The 15,218-nt window shown below is 34.2% G+C and overlaps 1 protein-coding gene across 9 annotated transcripts in view; it reads right to left on the bottom strand.

The window, feature by feature from the left end:
* The window catches only part of ATP2B2 (ATPase plasma membrane Ca2+ transporting 2), a 451,559-nt gene that overhangs the window by 92,014 nt on the left and 344,327 nt on the right, over window positions 1-15,218 (bottom strand). For 8 of the 9 annotated variants that reach the window (XM_075096585.1, XM_075096583.1, XM_075096582.1 and 5 more), the window contains 3 exons: window positions 12,070-12,327; window positions 10,954-11,079; window positions 2,866-2,991 (listed from right to left, as the gene is read on the bottom strand). In XM_075096585.1, coding sequence (XP_074952686.1) covers window positions 2,866-2,991; window positions 10,954-11,079; window positions 12,070-12,327 — 510 coding nt within the window. Of the gene's footprint in view, window positions 1-1,105; window positions 1,139-2,865; window positions 2,992-10,953; window positions 11,080-12,069; window positions 12,328-15,218 lie in introns of all 9 variants that reach the window. The other variant, XM_075096581.1, reaches the window with a different exon arrangement.

Here is a 15,218-nt window from a genome sequence, read left to right as displayed (position 1 = left end):
ATTAATTTATGCAATGCATAAGTAGTTTTAAAATATGCAGCATACTACATGGTATATACAACATTACATATTTTGTATTTTATATAATGTTGCATATTATGATGTATTATTGCTGATACATCCCAGTCTAACATGGGCTCAATCTATGTCCTGTCATAACCTAGTTAATATGCATGTTGATCTAAATAGAAACATTAAACTTTTCAATTCTGTATGCGGAAATGGCAAATATAGTCTTGAGGAGAATGAGTTATTTTAAATCTAGATAATAGACATTAAATAATTGGCTGTTTTGTGGTAAAATAAAAAAAGTATCAGCTAAAAAAAAATCCTTTTTGTTTTCAGCAATTATCTGCATATTAGAGAAATTAGTCAAGCAATCTTTCCTAACAGGAAGGTGAAAACCTCAAAGAAGTTTTTATTATTTTGTTATGTTTGTTCATACTAGAATTCAGAAGATTAGTCTTTACAAATAACAGATAAATTTTGTTTGTTTCTATTGGTTAATTGTTCGCAATAGAACACAAGTCCTACAATGAATCCTGATTGAGACTCTTGAACTTCCTCAGTACTTAACCCACAGTGACCACTTCACACTGTACTAATTTGTTATTCCATAAAAATGGTCATGTTTTATTTACAAATGGTAAATTGGGAGAAGAAAAAAAACAGCATTCAGGATTTAAAAACACCCCCTGTGTAACTACATTCATGAAAATTTAAATTGCAAATTTGATTACTGTGATGGTAATAACTTAAATTGCTTTGGTTACTCATGCTTATTTTTTATTTCATTTGGTACTCATCCTAACCAGCACATCACGAACCGCTAACAGCAAATCACGCATTTCAACATTTAACATACTGGAATTCACTTCTGGAGAATAACTCATTACTCAAGCTTAACAAAGATTTGCCACACCAACAATGCGTGCACATTTAATGTTTGCCACAACCAATCCTGTTGATTTGAATTTATTCTTTAATTTCACTGGACTGATTCAAAGACAGTTATTTTAATCATTAGTTCAACCCTGATTTGCCCCAAAGCTTGCTGGCTAAAAGCCTCATCCTTTCATTTGATGCAGTACAATTCTTACTCTACCTGGAAGCTGTTGTCCATCCTCCTGTTTCACACCTGTATGATGATTTTTACAAAATGTTAATGACCAATAAAAGCATATACCCACATAAGACTGAAACAAACATTTATGATTGTCAGGATTTCACAGAATTGCAGGTTTACATATGAGAGTACATTTTTTTAGTTTGGGCCTCAATCTGTAACCAGCTCTGCCCAGGAAGTCCTCTGTGCTAGCACAAAGCTGCTAGCAACATTAGAAGATGAAAAGCAATTTTTCTTGTTATTGTAGCTATATCCAATTAGATTCAATGTCTGTATAAAAAGTTCTTACACACTTCCCTAAAGATCTCTGTCTCTGGGTAGAAATTACGACCACAGTGCAGTGCATTACTCTGCTATTCCCTATTCCCTGTCTTTCAAGGCTATCCACAATGGAACATGAGAGAATCACCAGTGTCCTGAGTAAAGTAACATACAGAGAAGGCCTACCCAGTTAAACAAAGGACGTCCGGGCAGACAGCTGTCACTTTCCAACAGGTACTGAAGTTGCTCCATCTCCCCTACAATATCCTTACACACTTCCAAAACAGATGCTGCCAGATCTTGAAAGGTCTGTGTCTAGGAGTCTTTCTCTTAATGGTAGCAAGATCAAACTCTAAGATATTGTTCAAAATTAGTCTGCCTTTGAGAAGTTTCAGTCCTTCTCCTTTTAATGTTCTTAGAACTTACCATGCCTATCAGGTATTGTGCATTTCTGTGTAGAAATGAAATTATAAACATTTTGTAAAGTCTTTCATCAAGTAAAAAGGCATTTCCTCAGAGAAACATGGAGTCAAGAGCAACCACTTGTTGAACATACTCAGATATGGAAATTGTAGGTCATGAAAACCATTTAAATTTGGCCTTCCTATCAGCAGCTTCAAATTAAAAAGATGGAAATGAAAAAAGGTGGAATCACATTGCCTGACAGATACCAAGTAAAATGTTCAATAAATTTATAACTACTCTTTTTTATTAATAGTGAAAAACAGATGTCTAAAAAACCCCATATTAACTGGCCCTTAATTATGTCTGAAAGATAAATATTCTTAAAACAAACTTGGAATGAAATTATAAAAGTAGACATGAACAATTTACAAGACTATTTGAACAAACCTCATGTGTCTGCTTAGTGTACAACCCATAAATTAACAATTGCTTATGACATCACACTATAATAAGGTGAAAAGTCTAAAAAGTCTTCTTGATTTCATTAACTGATACAGGACATCAAAGTTAAACTCTCTCTTAACATTTACTGCTACTTTCTTCTCTTTTACTATTCTTAGTTTGACCTTTACTCCATAAATTAAAATGCCTCTAAGTCACTCACTGACATTAAACAACTAGGCTAGCAAAAAGCCACATCTTCTCTTTATTTTATTTTTGAAGCTCAAATAAAGTTGGTATGTCCATGGCCAAGGGTTTGGTTGGGGTTTTTTTTCCTGAAAAAAATATTACACAGCTGTAAATCACAAGAGCAAAACCTTAGAAGATCTTAGGTGGATATGGATTTATATAACGAAGACACAGCAATGGGAGTATGCCCATATATTCCCTTGCATTTAATTATGTACTGAGAGTCTGCAATTTCACACTGGAAAAACATCTTGTTATCCAATGTATTTATTGGTTAACAGCTTTTGCTGTTTTTCTGTGTGACATGTAATGACAAAAATGTATACCAGAAAAGAAAGCCCAAGAGCTTTCTTCAGAGCATCTTTATGTGTTGTGAAATTTACCTTTCTTATCTTTCTTTTCTTCTTCTTCTCCTCCAGCACCTAGCAGAGTAAAGATGATGCCTGTCTGAGAATTCACACCCACAGCAGTTACAAGCATTCGTCCAGAGCCTTCCATGACATGAGTACCTGAAAATATGCAATGTAAGTTTTACATAGATAATAAAATGAAAGAACAACCATTAAATATTTTACGCAAGACTTTTACTACAGTACTGAGAGATTTGTTACACTTCAAAAATCTATATTGAGTCTAATATAATTACATACCAAAATTAATCCTATTGTATATTATTCTCAGCCAAGAATGGATGGTTAATTGCAAATCTTAGGCTGCACATCCATTAACCACACACATTAGATTCCCTTTTCAAAAGAAATGTTGTCACTAACCAGGTTTAAATAATCTTAGAAGATAATAGTTCAGCTTCACATAGTTAATTCTTGTATCTTGGAATACTATTACAGAGATGAAGTGAAAATATGTGTGCAGTTTCTCTCATCTTTCTCAGTTATTAGTTATCCTATATTTAACCAAATGTTAGGTCACCTAAGATCATAGCCTCTTAGAAACTTTTTGCTATCAGTTGTAGAAACACAAACGAGAAATTCCTAAAAGCGATGAAAAGTGTTCTGATTTACATTTTGGGAAAATGTTATAACAAAGCATTTGCAAAAGATCACAATTGCACATCAATTACACACTGGCTATTGAACAACAATTGAACATGGCATGTATTTAAGGCCAGTTAATAAAAGCTTATTAAAAAACCCTGTCACTGAAGCAGGGGAACAAATGTGCTAAGGGTGGTATCAAATTGTGACTAATTTGTCATTTCATATGGTGACAAAGTCTTAATTTAAAACCTTCATTATTGAAGTAATATTTAAAATGTTTGAAAAGGACAATGTTTGTTCCTTAGTAGGTAGTGAATTTTAAAAGATTATAAAAAGCAGATCAGTAGTGCTCCTATGAAATAGATAAAAAACTAATACATAATGACCAGAAACTACTGATAGATAAAGCAATTTATTGAAATAGACTTCATATTTTATCCTTTAGTGGTAAAAAATTATGTTGTGCCTACTAAGTGTAAGTCACTATAAGAACACAGATGAAAAGCAACCATTTCTTAAAGTTGACAAGAGTAAGCTAGGATTGAAAGTTTTTTGGGCTTGGGTTTTTTCCAATATTCTTTCCTGTATCTGAAGAAGGAAGTAGTTTGGAAACTATGAAAATAAACTATAACATACAAACTGTTAGCCTTTAGAAAAAAATCACTGTATACAAAAAAGACAAATATGTACCTATACCCCCCAAGAGAACTGTGGGTGGACAAGTGGTTAACTAGAACCTGCTCACAAAGTATTCTATTATTTAATAATTGTTTTAAATCCTACATGCTATAGTTTTAAATAAATTATATTTTAAGGCCAGTCATTATCTCAGACTTGCAGCTGTGGGACATCAGAATAATGACATCTGATGGAATCAGAACATAGTCCAGTAATTATATTTTCCTTTGGGGAGGGCATGGGGGCATGGAAAGAGCGAGCATTTTTACTCTGCTTTTGAAGCTATTTGTTGGTTTACGAGTCTTTAAGTCAACTAAAGAGTTTGACCATCGTGATAATAAACCAATTATACTGCTTACGATACTCACTTTAATCTTTGCCTTGTCACTGCAGTATGCATGACAAACTACTATTTGCTGGGTTTCAATCTATTGTTCCTTAGATCCTCACCTCACTTCAAAAGTTATATTGTACTGCTTTACGATTATCCAGTTTGCCATAAATGTAGGGTTCTCCCTTGACTTTCCTTAAGACAATGTCACTGTTTCATTCATTCTGTAACAGCATGAATTAGGTAGAGTCATTAACTGACTTGTCCTAAAAAATTCTGTGTATAATGAGGTAAAAATTCTGGTATGCTTATTCTCAGCTATCTTGCCCATATCACTTACCCACTTCCATCACTAACTGCTGCTCAGTATTTTAAAACTAAAGTGAAGTCGTTCACTGATGCCTGTAGATCTAAAATGTATCACAGCAGGGCACAGCTGAAGCCACAGTAAAAAATAAAAGAAATCTTCCAACTAGCCATCCTGCAAAATGGCTTTTAACCAACTGAATTATGAGCCTGTTGCATTGAGCAAATGGGGAATATATTTAATTTCTCATGGAGAATCTTATTCAGCATTCAGATCTACCAAACCTGAAGAGCCATGGAAAGATTCTTTCTCTCCTCCCTTTTTAATAAACATTCCATTGCGTTCATCCTTGTCTACGTATATTCATTCAATTGAGTTATCTCAAATGCTAAAAAAATGGAAGGATATATGAACCTGTGTCCTTAAACAGATGAATATTTTTTTATATATATATATACACACACACACACACTTGCAACCCATTTTTTTAAAAAATGTTGTTTTCTTATTACTGGTCACCCAGTTGCTGTCCTAAAACATACTAAGGAACGCAACTATCTATTTATAATCAAAATATCTTTCTCTAAATAATCAAAACCTCTCATGTTCTTAAAAGGAAAACAGAAACACAGAACAGAGAGAACATCTGTCAACACTAAGCCCAATTTGTGGGCATAAATATCTCATCAGAATACTAAGAAAATTTCAGCAGAAATAAGCCAAATAAAACCAAAAATGCACTAATAGACAGATACATGTTTGGGAGGGGGTAAAAAAGGCAGCAGACTTTCTTGGTGCATTCAAAACTGTTCCTATGGCTTTCTGAGATAAAATTTGATTCCTTAAAAAGTCATTTGCTTTCTTTCACATGCTAGAGCAAAACATTACAAACATACAATTTAGGACCACCACCCAAACAACAAAAAACAAGTTACATTTAAGAAAAAATCTTTAAAAAACAGAATAGCCTTGGTTGTACTAGTTCAGACAGACAGAAAACGTCTGAAACTTAACTCAGAAATTTAGAAGAACACCCTTAAAGATATAACACAATTTAAAATATATTTTAATTACAAACTTGCTTTTAGCATTCCTATGCTTTGTTTTGAAGGAATCTTCTTCTCTACTGAACTACAAAGGTGGGTAGAAATAGCCCCTCAAAAATGTGCATTTACACCTATGTTTCAAAAACAGCTTTATTAAGAAAACGTGCACCCACTGTATTTCAAGCTTACCTCTGCACACCTGGAAAGGGCAAAAATGCAGTAACCTCAAATAGTTTTCTGAACCTTTTCTTAACATTAGTCTTGTAACACATAAATCAAAACTGTTAAGGTGCATAAAAAGCATGTTTTAGAGCAGGTACTAATTTATCATCAGATTATGTTCCACTATTACTGTTGAAAAAATTCTTCAGCATCTAAGCTAAACCAAAGAGCTGAACCTCCTTCCACCTAACTCTGGCAATTTCACCATTAAATGGTATTATAATCATATTTGCTTGAATAAAGAAATGGGCTCTATGACTTCAATCAGCTATTGTTACATGAATGGAATTCTGGAATGAACACGTTTCCCACTTAATCTGTACACAAAGCGTGTATTCCAACTCCATGTTGAACAATTATACTGACTTCTTTACTTCTCAAGACTATTTTTTCAATATTAGTCTTGAGAGTATTATTAATTTCAATAGGAAAGACTAATTTCAATATTAGTAAAATACGTTTTTTCATATGCTATTTAATTTGAAGTTGATAAATGATGAATATTCCAAGATAGAAAAGGAAGAAATCTAGTTTAGTAAGAAAAGACGCAAACTGATTAGATAGGTAAGGAAGCTATTAAAGCATATACTTTTTCAGACAAAAATGCAACTAAGCCTGAGACTGCTCAGAAATTCCCAAATCTAATAACAGTGCTAGCCAATTAGATTGGAAATAGGGCTGAAAAATAAGAAAAGAAAAGAAAGAGCATGCCAGTTTGGGGGTTTTATACTGTTATGCTACTTCTAGCAAATCTGTGGTGAACAAAAATTCTCTATCTGCATACCTAAACAACAATTTTAGTCACTGCAATTATTAAAAGGTAACTGAAGTTAATAATAAAGTGAACCAATCATCAGAATATCTTCTCTGAACGCAAATGAATTTTCCTGAAAAAACTCATCTACATGTAATTTCAACATATCTAAATAATTTGGAACATTGGAAGTTAGCTGCTCTGTTCTGAAAATATCTGCTGTGCTAGAAGCCTAGCTTGGAATAATTTTTGGCAGGGAATTAAGACAGAATCAGAACTATTTTCCTCCAGGCAATAACTGACCCTAGTCCTTAATCAAGCTTCCTTTTTATTTCCAAAACCTAACAGAGTCCAATGGCCAAGAGATTTATTTTATTTGTTCTTGAATAAGATGAGTTTTTTCTTTGTTTCAAATCCTTGTGCAGCCATAGAAATATGCATTTATAAAAGTTAGGTTAGGATAAAGTAATGTTCTATCAGTCTCAGTTCAGTGAGAACTACAGTAGTTGAGCTCCTCTCTCTGTAACTCTTTCATACCTTAATCAATTTAATCGAAATACCTGGAAAGAAAAATATTTTTTAGAATGTTAACTATTATCACATGGTACCCCAAAACACTTCACTGTGTGCAATACTGAGGCCAGACTCATATTAAAAACTTCCATATTTAGGAATCATGGATTTCTCCAAACTTTGAACTCTACAAAATTTAAAGTGCACATCAGCTTCAATCAAGACAGCTGAGTAGCAGTCATACCCAAGCTGTCAGTTGATACATGCCCATGCTCATTGCAAAGAAATGTAACATCATCACAGGCTTGTCTAAGCCGATGACTTTAATGCAATTGCTTATGCTACACTATGTATACAACTGTTAATGAACTAAAAGAAGTAAAATGTTTTAGACAGACATATAGTGGAACTAGAGAAGAGAAGCTGCTTCTTTTAGCTTCAGGTATATCAGAGTCTGTATTTCCATTTCTGCCCTCCTAGGTGATACCACATATGCTATACACAGATGGAAATGAACCAACTGGATTAGTCAGCATTTGTACTCTTAGAATTGCTTCTCCAGCACAGTAAATTACTATCTGGATGATTAAATAGGACATTAAGCACAGAAACTCATTTAGTTTAATTATGACATTGAAACTGATTGAATATTAGAAATGTTTTTTCAGTTGCCAAGGGTGGAAATAATACTTCCTGATTCAGGGTGTTTATCTTTCACCAAATTTAGACTCACAAAACAAACTGTGGCTGCAATTCAAATGTTACCTTTTTTCAGTCATTCCTCTGTCAAACCTGGACTGTTTCATTTCCCACAGATGATTAAGGGAGAATAGTGGCGTGCAACGTCCTGACAATATTTGTCTGAATTCCAAAAGCCTACCTGGAGATAACTTACTGATGTCTTCCGGTCCAGATAAAATGAAAATTTATGTCTGTTTGCTGGTTTTGTGGGGTGTTGGTTTGGGTTTTTTTTTCTTTAAACAATTTTTATAAAAATATAGGTCTAGGCTAACATCCAACAGGAACTCAGTTTTTAAAGCAGGTCAAACCCAACCTGAAAGATACGGTGGTTTGCAAATTTGGGTGTTTTGGACTAACAATTTCCAGTGGGCACATCAGCTCCTACCTCATAGGCATTAAACCTTGCACTCTACCTATGGAAGAAGGTATTCTTTTGCGTGATAGAGTCTCAAATCATCAACCCTGCTCCTAGGCAAATAGAGTTGAGGGATTTTCTAACATGGCATGAGTAAAAATTCATTACTGTAAGTGTGAAACAAAAGTCTGTGCAGTGTTTGTTAAAATACCACATTAATTCTTCACCTTCTTTGTAACCACAATAGAGATTACATTGTAATAGAGAAAAATAGAGTATAAATTTATTTAATTCTGCAATAAAAACAAGACAATTGTCTTTCCTTATAGCAAAGAAATCTGAGTTTTGAGAAGCAAGACAAAAACATCTTTTATCCTAACTTGACTGCTTTCCTTTTCTCATCCCACCATGCCCTTCCGGGCAATACGTTCATGTTTTTTCATAGCCACCACTGAAATCTACAGGAATTCAGAAAGATCTAATACAATTTAGGAATATGTGAGAATATATGAATCAATGGAAACTTCATAATTGGAAAACCTCTAGAATTCAGCACAGGATATTTTAATTTATAGATGTCTATGATATTTCATGATAGAATTTTCTTTAAGAACATATCATTATTAAAACTATCTTTTTAAAATGAAAATTTTATGCCAGTTATGAAGTTATATTTACAGAATAGTGCAACTATCAGCTAAGAAAAAAGAAACAGAAAAAAAATGCACAAATATTTCAAGGACAACATTGGGTTATAAATTTTGTTAGGAACAGCACCAGTAAGCTACATTTCCTCAAAGTATCACTGTGGGCCTCCCCGTTTACCCACTGGAAAGCATCTCCAAGAGACTTCTTAATGTACAATCAAGTTAAGTCTAAATATGTGCACTGCTAGGATAAATCAAATTATTGTACAACTAGCAAAAATAACGGTCAGTAGTTTCATACACTAGTCATGAAAGTCAGAACACCATCATAAGTTATCAAGGAACCAGGAATTAAAATGTGGCACTATTCCCACTATTCAGCATTTCTATATGTGTGCTGCCTGCAAATGCTGAGCTCTTAATTGTATTTTCTCTGTGCAAATGCAGCCTTCAGAATTTGAAGCTACTCCAGTAATCTTAATTAGCCTCTACCAAATATGTGCAAACACATTTTTCAAACATTTATAACTTTGAAAAACTTGGGGTTTTACAACATGAACAGCAAAAGGCATACACTTGGCAGGGACACTGCAGCAAAAAAGTTTAACAAAAAAACCAGAATATTTTTAAAGAAGCCAAAGGAATTTTTCTCCTAAAAAAGCAAAATAAATTTGTTTGCTATTCTAATCTCAGGAGTGATAGGAATTTTTTTGTATCATTTGAAAAAATTTCATTTTATATGTACCCTTTCAGACAGAAAGATGCTTGAAGTTTGCTGAAGTTATAAATAATTAAAAGGGCTTTTTGTAACATTAAGTGGCTATGGCGAGTCCACAACATTAGCAATTTCTTCATCTTAAGTTAATGCAGCCACCTTTTGACTGAAATCTCATAGGTTTTGTTACCAGACCACAATCTCATAATTTACATAATAAACACTTATAATCTTATAGTCGGTGAACTACCTAGCTGATTTTAAGTTTGGAAAGGATTTGCGCCATTAATTCAATAAAAACTATCACATATCCTTACTTGCCACTTGTCTCTTCTGAACGAAAGCATCTCCCAACAGCTGTTGCTTGGGAAACACCAGTTCAGTGAGGCAGGATAGGGGCAGGATTTCTGCAGGAATGCATACTTACCTGCTGCACTGCAACATAAATATTCTATTTGGGATGACTCTTGGCTGACTGTACAACCAGACAGCAAAGACAATCCGTTCAATGAATATAAACTTCAAATGTATTTCAAAATGACTGTTTCAGGTTATAACGCATTGATGATGGCTATGAGATCAGCAGGCCGTTGTTTTGTGATCACATCCCAGCTGGAATCTATCAACAACCAACCTATTTAGAAACTGGCTTTATTAGAATTTTTAAAAATCACATTCTATTTAACTGATTTGCTGTAAACAAATATTATAAATAACTTGAATTTACCACAGAAATCAAGCCTACAATATTTTACTACATCCATTTCCTTCTAAGCACACTGTTTCTTTTTCTGTTGTACCTAGTATTACACACAAATAAAGTGTTTAAAGAGACTTTAAAAGGCTTTAAAATGTAACGGTTAAATTAAAACTAGCATACAATGAATTTAAACAATTATTTCCCTAAGTGATACTTTCCTTTTCCTTGGAAACTGTTTCATTACTTTCTCACTTTATAAAAAAAAGTATGATGATCAGAAATAATTGCACACAATCAAAAAACAATAGCATATCTTTTGAATGACATACAGACAACGCCAGTGACTGTGTTCAAAAGATCAGTTGCATCTATGTTACCAAAACATGATGATGTGGAAAAACAAAACAAAACATGAACAAAGCAGTATATAAAAGGTAACTCAGCAAGAATTCAGGCAGATTTACCTGACAGTAGCATTGGGTCTTTATCAACAGATTTGCGGACTTGGTCTGACTCTCCAGTTAAAGAGCTTTCGTCAATTTTAAGATCATTTCCTTGAATAAATATCCCATCAGCAGGTAGAAGATCACCTTTTAGTAAGAACAGGGTAATGGAAAACCACTTATTTAGCAAGATTGCTTTTATAATTACATAATGATTTTTATTATAAAATTGCAATTAACAACAATTGCATTAAAATGTAAAATGAAAGCAAATGTGAAAGAACTACTACCATATCAATTCATAATAGCCATATTATTGCAATCCTACAGGAAAGGGTTTTGTATTGCAAATATTTTTGCCTAGTGCTATCCCAGAATCAGAATGCATCACATCTAACATAGGATGAACACAATATTTGGGAGGTTTGGCAGAGGGAGTACTCTTCTTAACATGACATAAAAGGTTCTCTATCAGACTTCACAGGAATTAACAGTGGCTAATAAACAGTCAGGCTGCCCTTTCCCCTTCCCCTCTCAGGAATCCCTTAGCTAAGTCCAGGAGAAACTTCATGGTTGATAGAATGGGCATTTTGCTGGAATTCAGCAGCTCAGTCAAACACGAAGTACGCAGAGTTCCTGCAAAATTCTTCCCATCACTGGAGCATAGGGCTTTCCCCATGGCATATAATTATAAGACATCCACCTACTAGAGCATCCGATCTGAGGGGACTTACAAGATCCATAGCTCTGGAGCAGCCTACCAAGTGGGGTGAGCAGAGGCACAATTCCCTTTCACAGAGCATTTAAAAATACTTCCTTTTATTCCTAACTGTGCAGAAACCAAACATTCCAAATCCTGTAATCCTCCATGAAAGAGAACTGCCTTTGTATGAACAGTTCTTGTCATTGTCAGTGAAACGAAGAAAAGAATAAAATTATTTACCTAGTGCAATTTTAGTGCAAGTATCTCAGGTTTTCATTTTGCCCCAACAGCCAAATTACCTTACCACAGGCAATAATGACACCACGCAATTCTGTCTTTTAAATCACTTCCAGTGAAGTGAGTCTATTCTGCTGGAAAGGGAAAGGAGAATAAATAAGGTTCTGAAAAGCAGACATCTAGTTGGCTGAACTTACCATATTTCACCTGTGCAATGTCACCAACTACTATCTCTGCCACTGGGATTTGGATAACCTGTCCGCCTCGGACAACAGTAAATTTCTGTTCCTGCTCAATACGACTTTGAAGCCCACGAAACTGCTTTTCCTTGCTCCAGTCATTGAAGGCAGTGACAAGTACAACACAGATAACAGAGAGTAGGATGGCAGCACCTTCAATCCAGCCAGCTTCAGCCTCACCTTCATCTTCAGCTCCTCCTGTTGCAGTACCACATCCTGCAAAGACAACATTAAGAATCATTCAAGGCAAGCGAAGATCCAGATTATTGTCTTTATCACAAGAAAAACTTGCTGTGAAATGACAACAAGATTAAGAAATAGAACTGCTTGTCGAACTACTGTCTGCTAAATGAAACATGGCAGAACAGCAGAAAAAATAGAAGTAAAGATGTCTGAGGAAAAGAGAAAGAAAACAAATCAATAGAAATTTCAGATCTTTTAACTTTTCTACTAAACAAGCTATCCTTGGTAAACCCAAGCTAAACAGACAGGAAAAGAAGGCACCAATTCTGTTATCTGCTAGAAGGGTTGGAAGCTTCACCTGAGCCATCAAGCATTTCCAGAAATAAGGAGGACTTACTAAGAGTGGCATGAAGGATGAAAACAATGAGTAATATCAATCAATTAAAAGCAATGATATTTAATTAAGATTAAAGAAAACAGATTCCATTAAAACAGACTTAAGAAATTAGTTTCGATACAATTTCTAAATGTTCTCAAATAAACACACTTATAATGAACACTTTAAAAAATACTGAGATGAACTAAGTATATTAGTATTTAAATGCCATAATGAAATGTACTAGGGAGCACTGTATAAAAATAATAGCTAGTATTAATTAATCATTCTTCCTTACAGAGAAATACAGTGGCATGCTTATAGAGCTGTAAGTATACTATTGTTTTCAAAGTAAAACAGTATTTAAAATATATGCTCTATGTATTAATTCTGAATTGGTTTATATACATCTGCTAATTATTTATTTCAAAGTCATATGCAATTAAAATTTAAATAAATTTCTTAGATAGTATTCACAAAAGTAATATAGCTTTCCTTCTTAATGATATAAGACCTAAAGAAAGATAGTTTATAACAGCGGACTGCAAAGTACACATACTAGAATGACACAATTCAGAGATATCTCAACTGACAGGAGAGAAAAAAAGAGCTCAGTCTGAACAATAGAGCCTCCTCTCCCAAATGACCAAGGGAGAACATAAATTTTTTATTTTTTCACAAAGAACTAAAATAGATAGGCATTTGACATCGTTCTTCCATCTTACCCAGGTACCAGTGGGTTTAGCAACTTAACAACCGTCTTGCTTCCGTCCAGGACTAAAGGTTAATTTTGGAATATTCGTCACCTGTCGCTACAGGGAATTAGCAAGCCATTTGATTTCTATTTTTAAGTTACATAGACTTTCCTGTGACATAAGCATCATAATTCATTAACCAGCTGAGTACTTTTGCATATGAACAGTAACAAAATTACCAAAAGTCAAAGGAGGAAAGATGAGACTGAACTTCCAATAAGTGAACAGAAGAAAATCAAAGTAAATGGAGCTTTTACCAATGTTCTCTGTAGTTTCAATTTGGTCTTAACCTATCTGAAAGGCAAAGCGCACTACCAAGAGAAGGGTCTTCCTAGCAGGGATGCCCTTAGAATGATGACCTATGTGAACCTTTATCTGCAGTACAATAACCTTGCTAAAGAAACGATTTTTATAGCATCCAAGAAAGAAATTAAGTTATCTTTTTAAAGTTCAGTACCTAAAGCTACTTAAATCAGTTGCAAATGCAACTGACAAATCACAGCTTCAATTTCTTTCTTCAGTAGACCATTACTTTTGGGAAGGACTAATGAACTTTGCTGTGTTTAACCTTCATCATTTTAATTGGCCTATGTTAGACTTTAGATTCCTTTTCCAAATCAGTAGGTTCACTTCAGCTTGTTTGGATTAAGTGGTTTCCTAGTACAGGTAATTCTCTTTTGGCAAATGTAAGACAAAAATTCACTATTCATTTTCCATTAGGTATGATTTATACTTGAGTATCATGAGTACCGTATTCTTTTTAACAGCAAGCCTCTTCTATTTCTCACAAAAGAAACATGGCCTGGTCTAGCCATAGTAAAAACTGATTTTATTTCCTTTTCAGATGGTTGAAATCTAGTCTAGCTCATACAAAAGTACTAACAGATGTTGTTTCCTACGGTGATCCCTTGGTCCAGGTTAACTGACAACAGTAACATGCAGATCAACCCATAGAGGTGGGCAGCTCAGATTTTCAGCAGTTTCAGACATTTCCACTAGGGCGATATTTATTTACTTTATTCTGTAGCATGTGTTCTTATGATTTCACTGAAAATCTTTGATTTCTGCATACGGATTACTGATATTTTTTTACAAAATAAAAAATTAACATTATGTAATACTTAAATACAAGTTTTTAACTTGAACTATATCAACATACCCCCAAAAATTAGCCATTTGAAAGACATAGCTATGTTTTGTCCTTCATTATAAGGATCCCATTACAGCTCTGGATGTATGTAAACTTTATAGTAATACTCATCGAGTAGAATATCCTCTCTCTACAGCAGAAAGCTACCAGTTTTGAGAAAGTCATTGATATTATCTGAAAGAACCAAAAGGTCTGGTCACTGCCTCTGAGATGTGCTGAAGAACCAAAATGACAGATAGTCAGTGCCCTTAAGCCCAGTGCTAATATGCTGTACCTTGAATAGCTTGGAGAGTAATATTTCTGTGTTTCTTCAGGAAAAAAAAAAAAAAAACAACAAGTATCTTGATTCCATAAAAACAGGTAAAAAATAAAAATAGTAATTTACTTGAGTGATGAAATTAATTTTCTAATAATCACAGAATCACAGGTTGGAAGGGACCTCAGGGATCATCTAGTCCAACCTTTCTAGGAAGAGCACAGTCTAAACAAGATGGCCCAGCACCCTGTCCAGATGACTCTTAAAGGTGTCCAACATGGCCGAGTCTACCACTTCCCTGGGGAGATTATTCCAATGGTTGACTGTCCTCACTGTGAAAAATTTCCCTCTGGTGTCCAATCAGAATCTCCCCAAGAACAACTTGTG

This window comes from Phalacrocorax aristotelis, chromosome 6, assembly GCF_949628215.1.
Source record: "Phalacrocorax aristotelis chromosome 6, bGulAri2.1, whole genome shotgun sequence".
Taxonomy (NCBI): Eukaryota; Metazoa; Chordata; class Aves; order Suliformes; family Phalacrocoracidae; genus Phalacrocorax; species Phalacrocorax aristotelis.
Note: the sequence above shows the minus strand (reverse complement) of the source record. Positions and strands in the feature narration are given on the sequence as shown.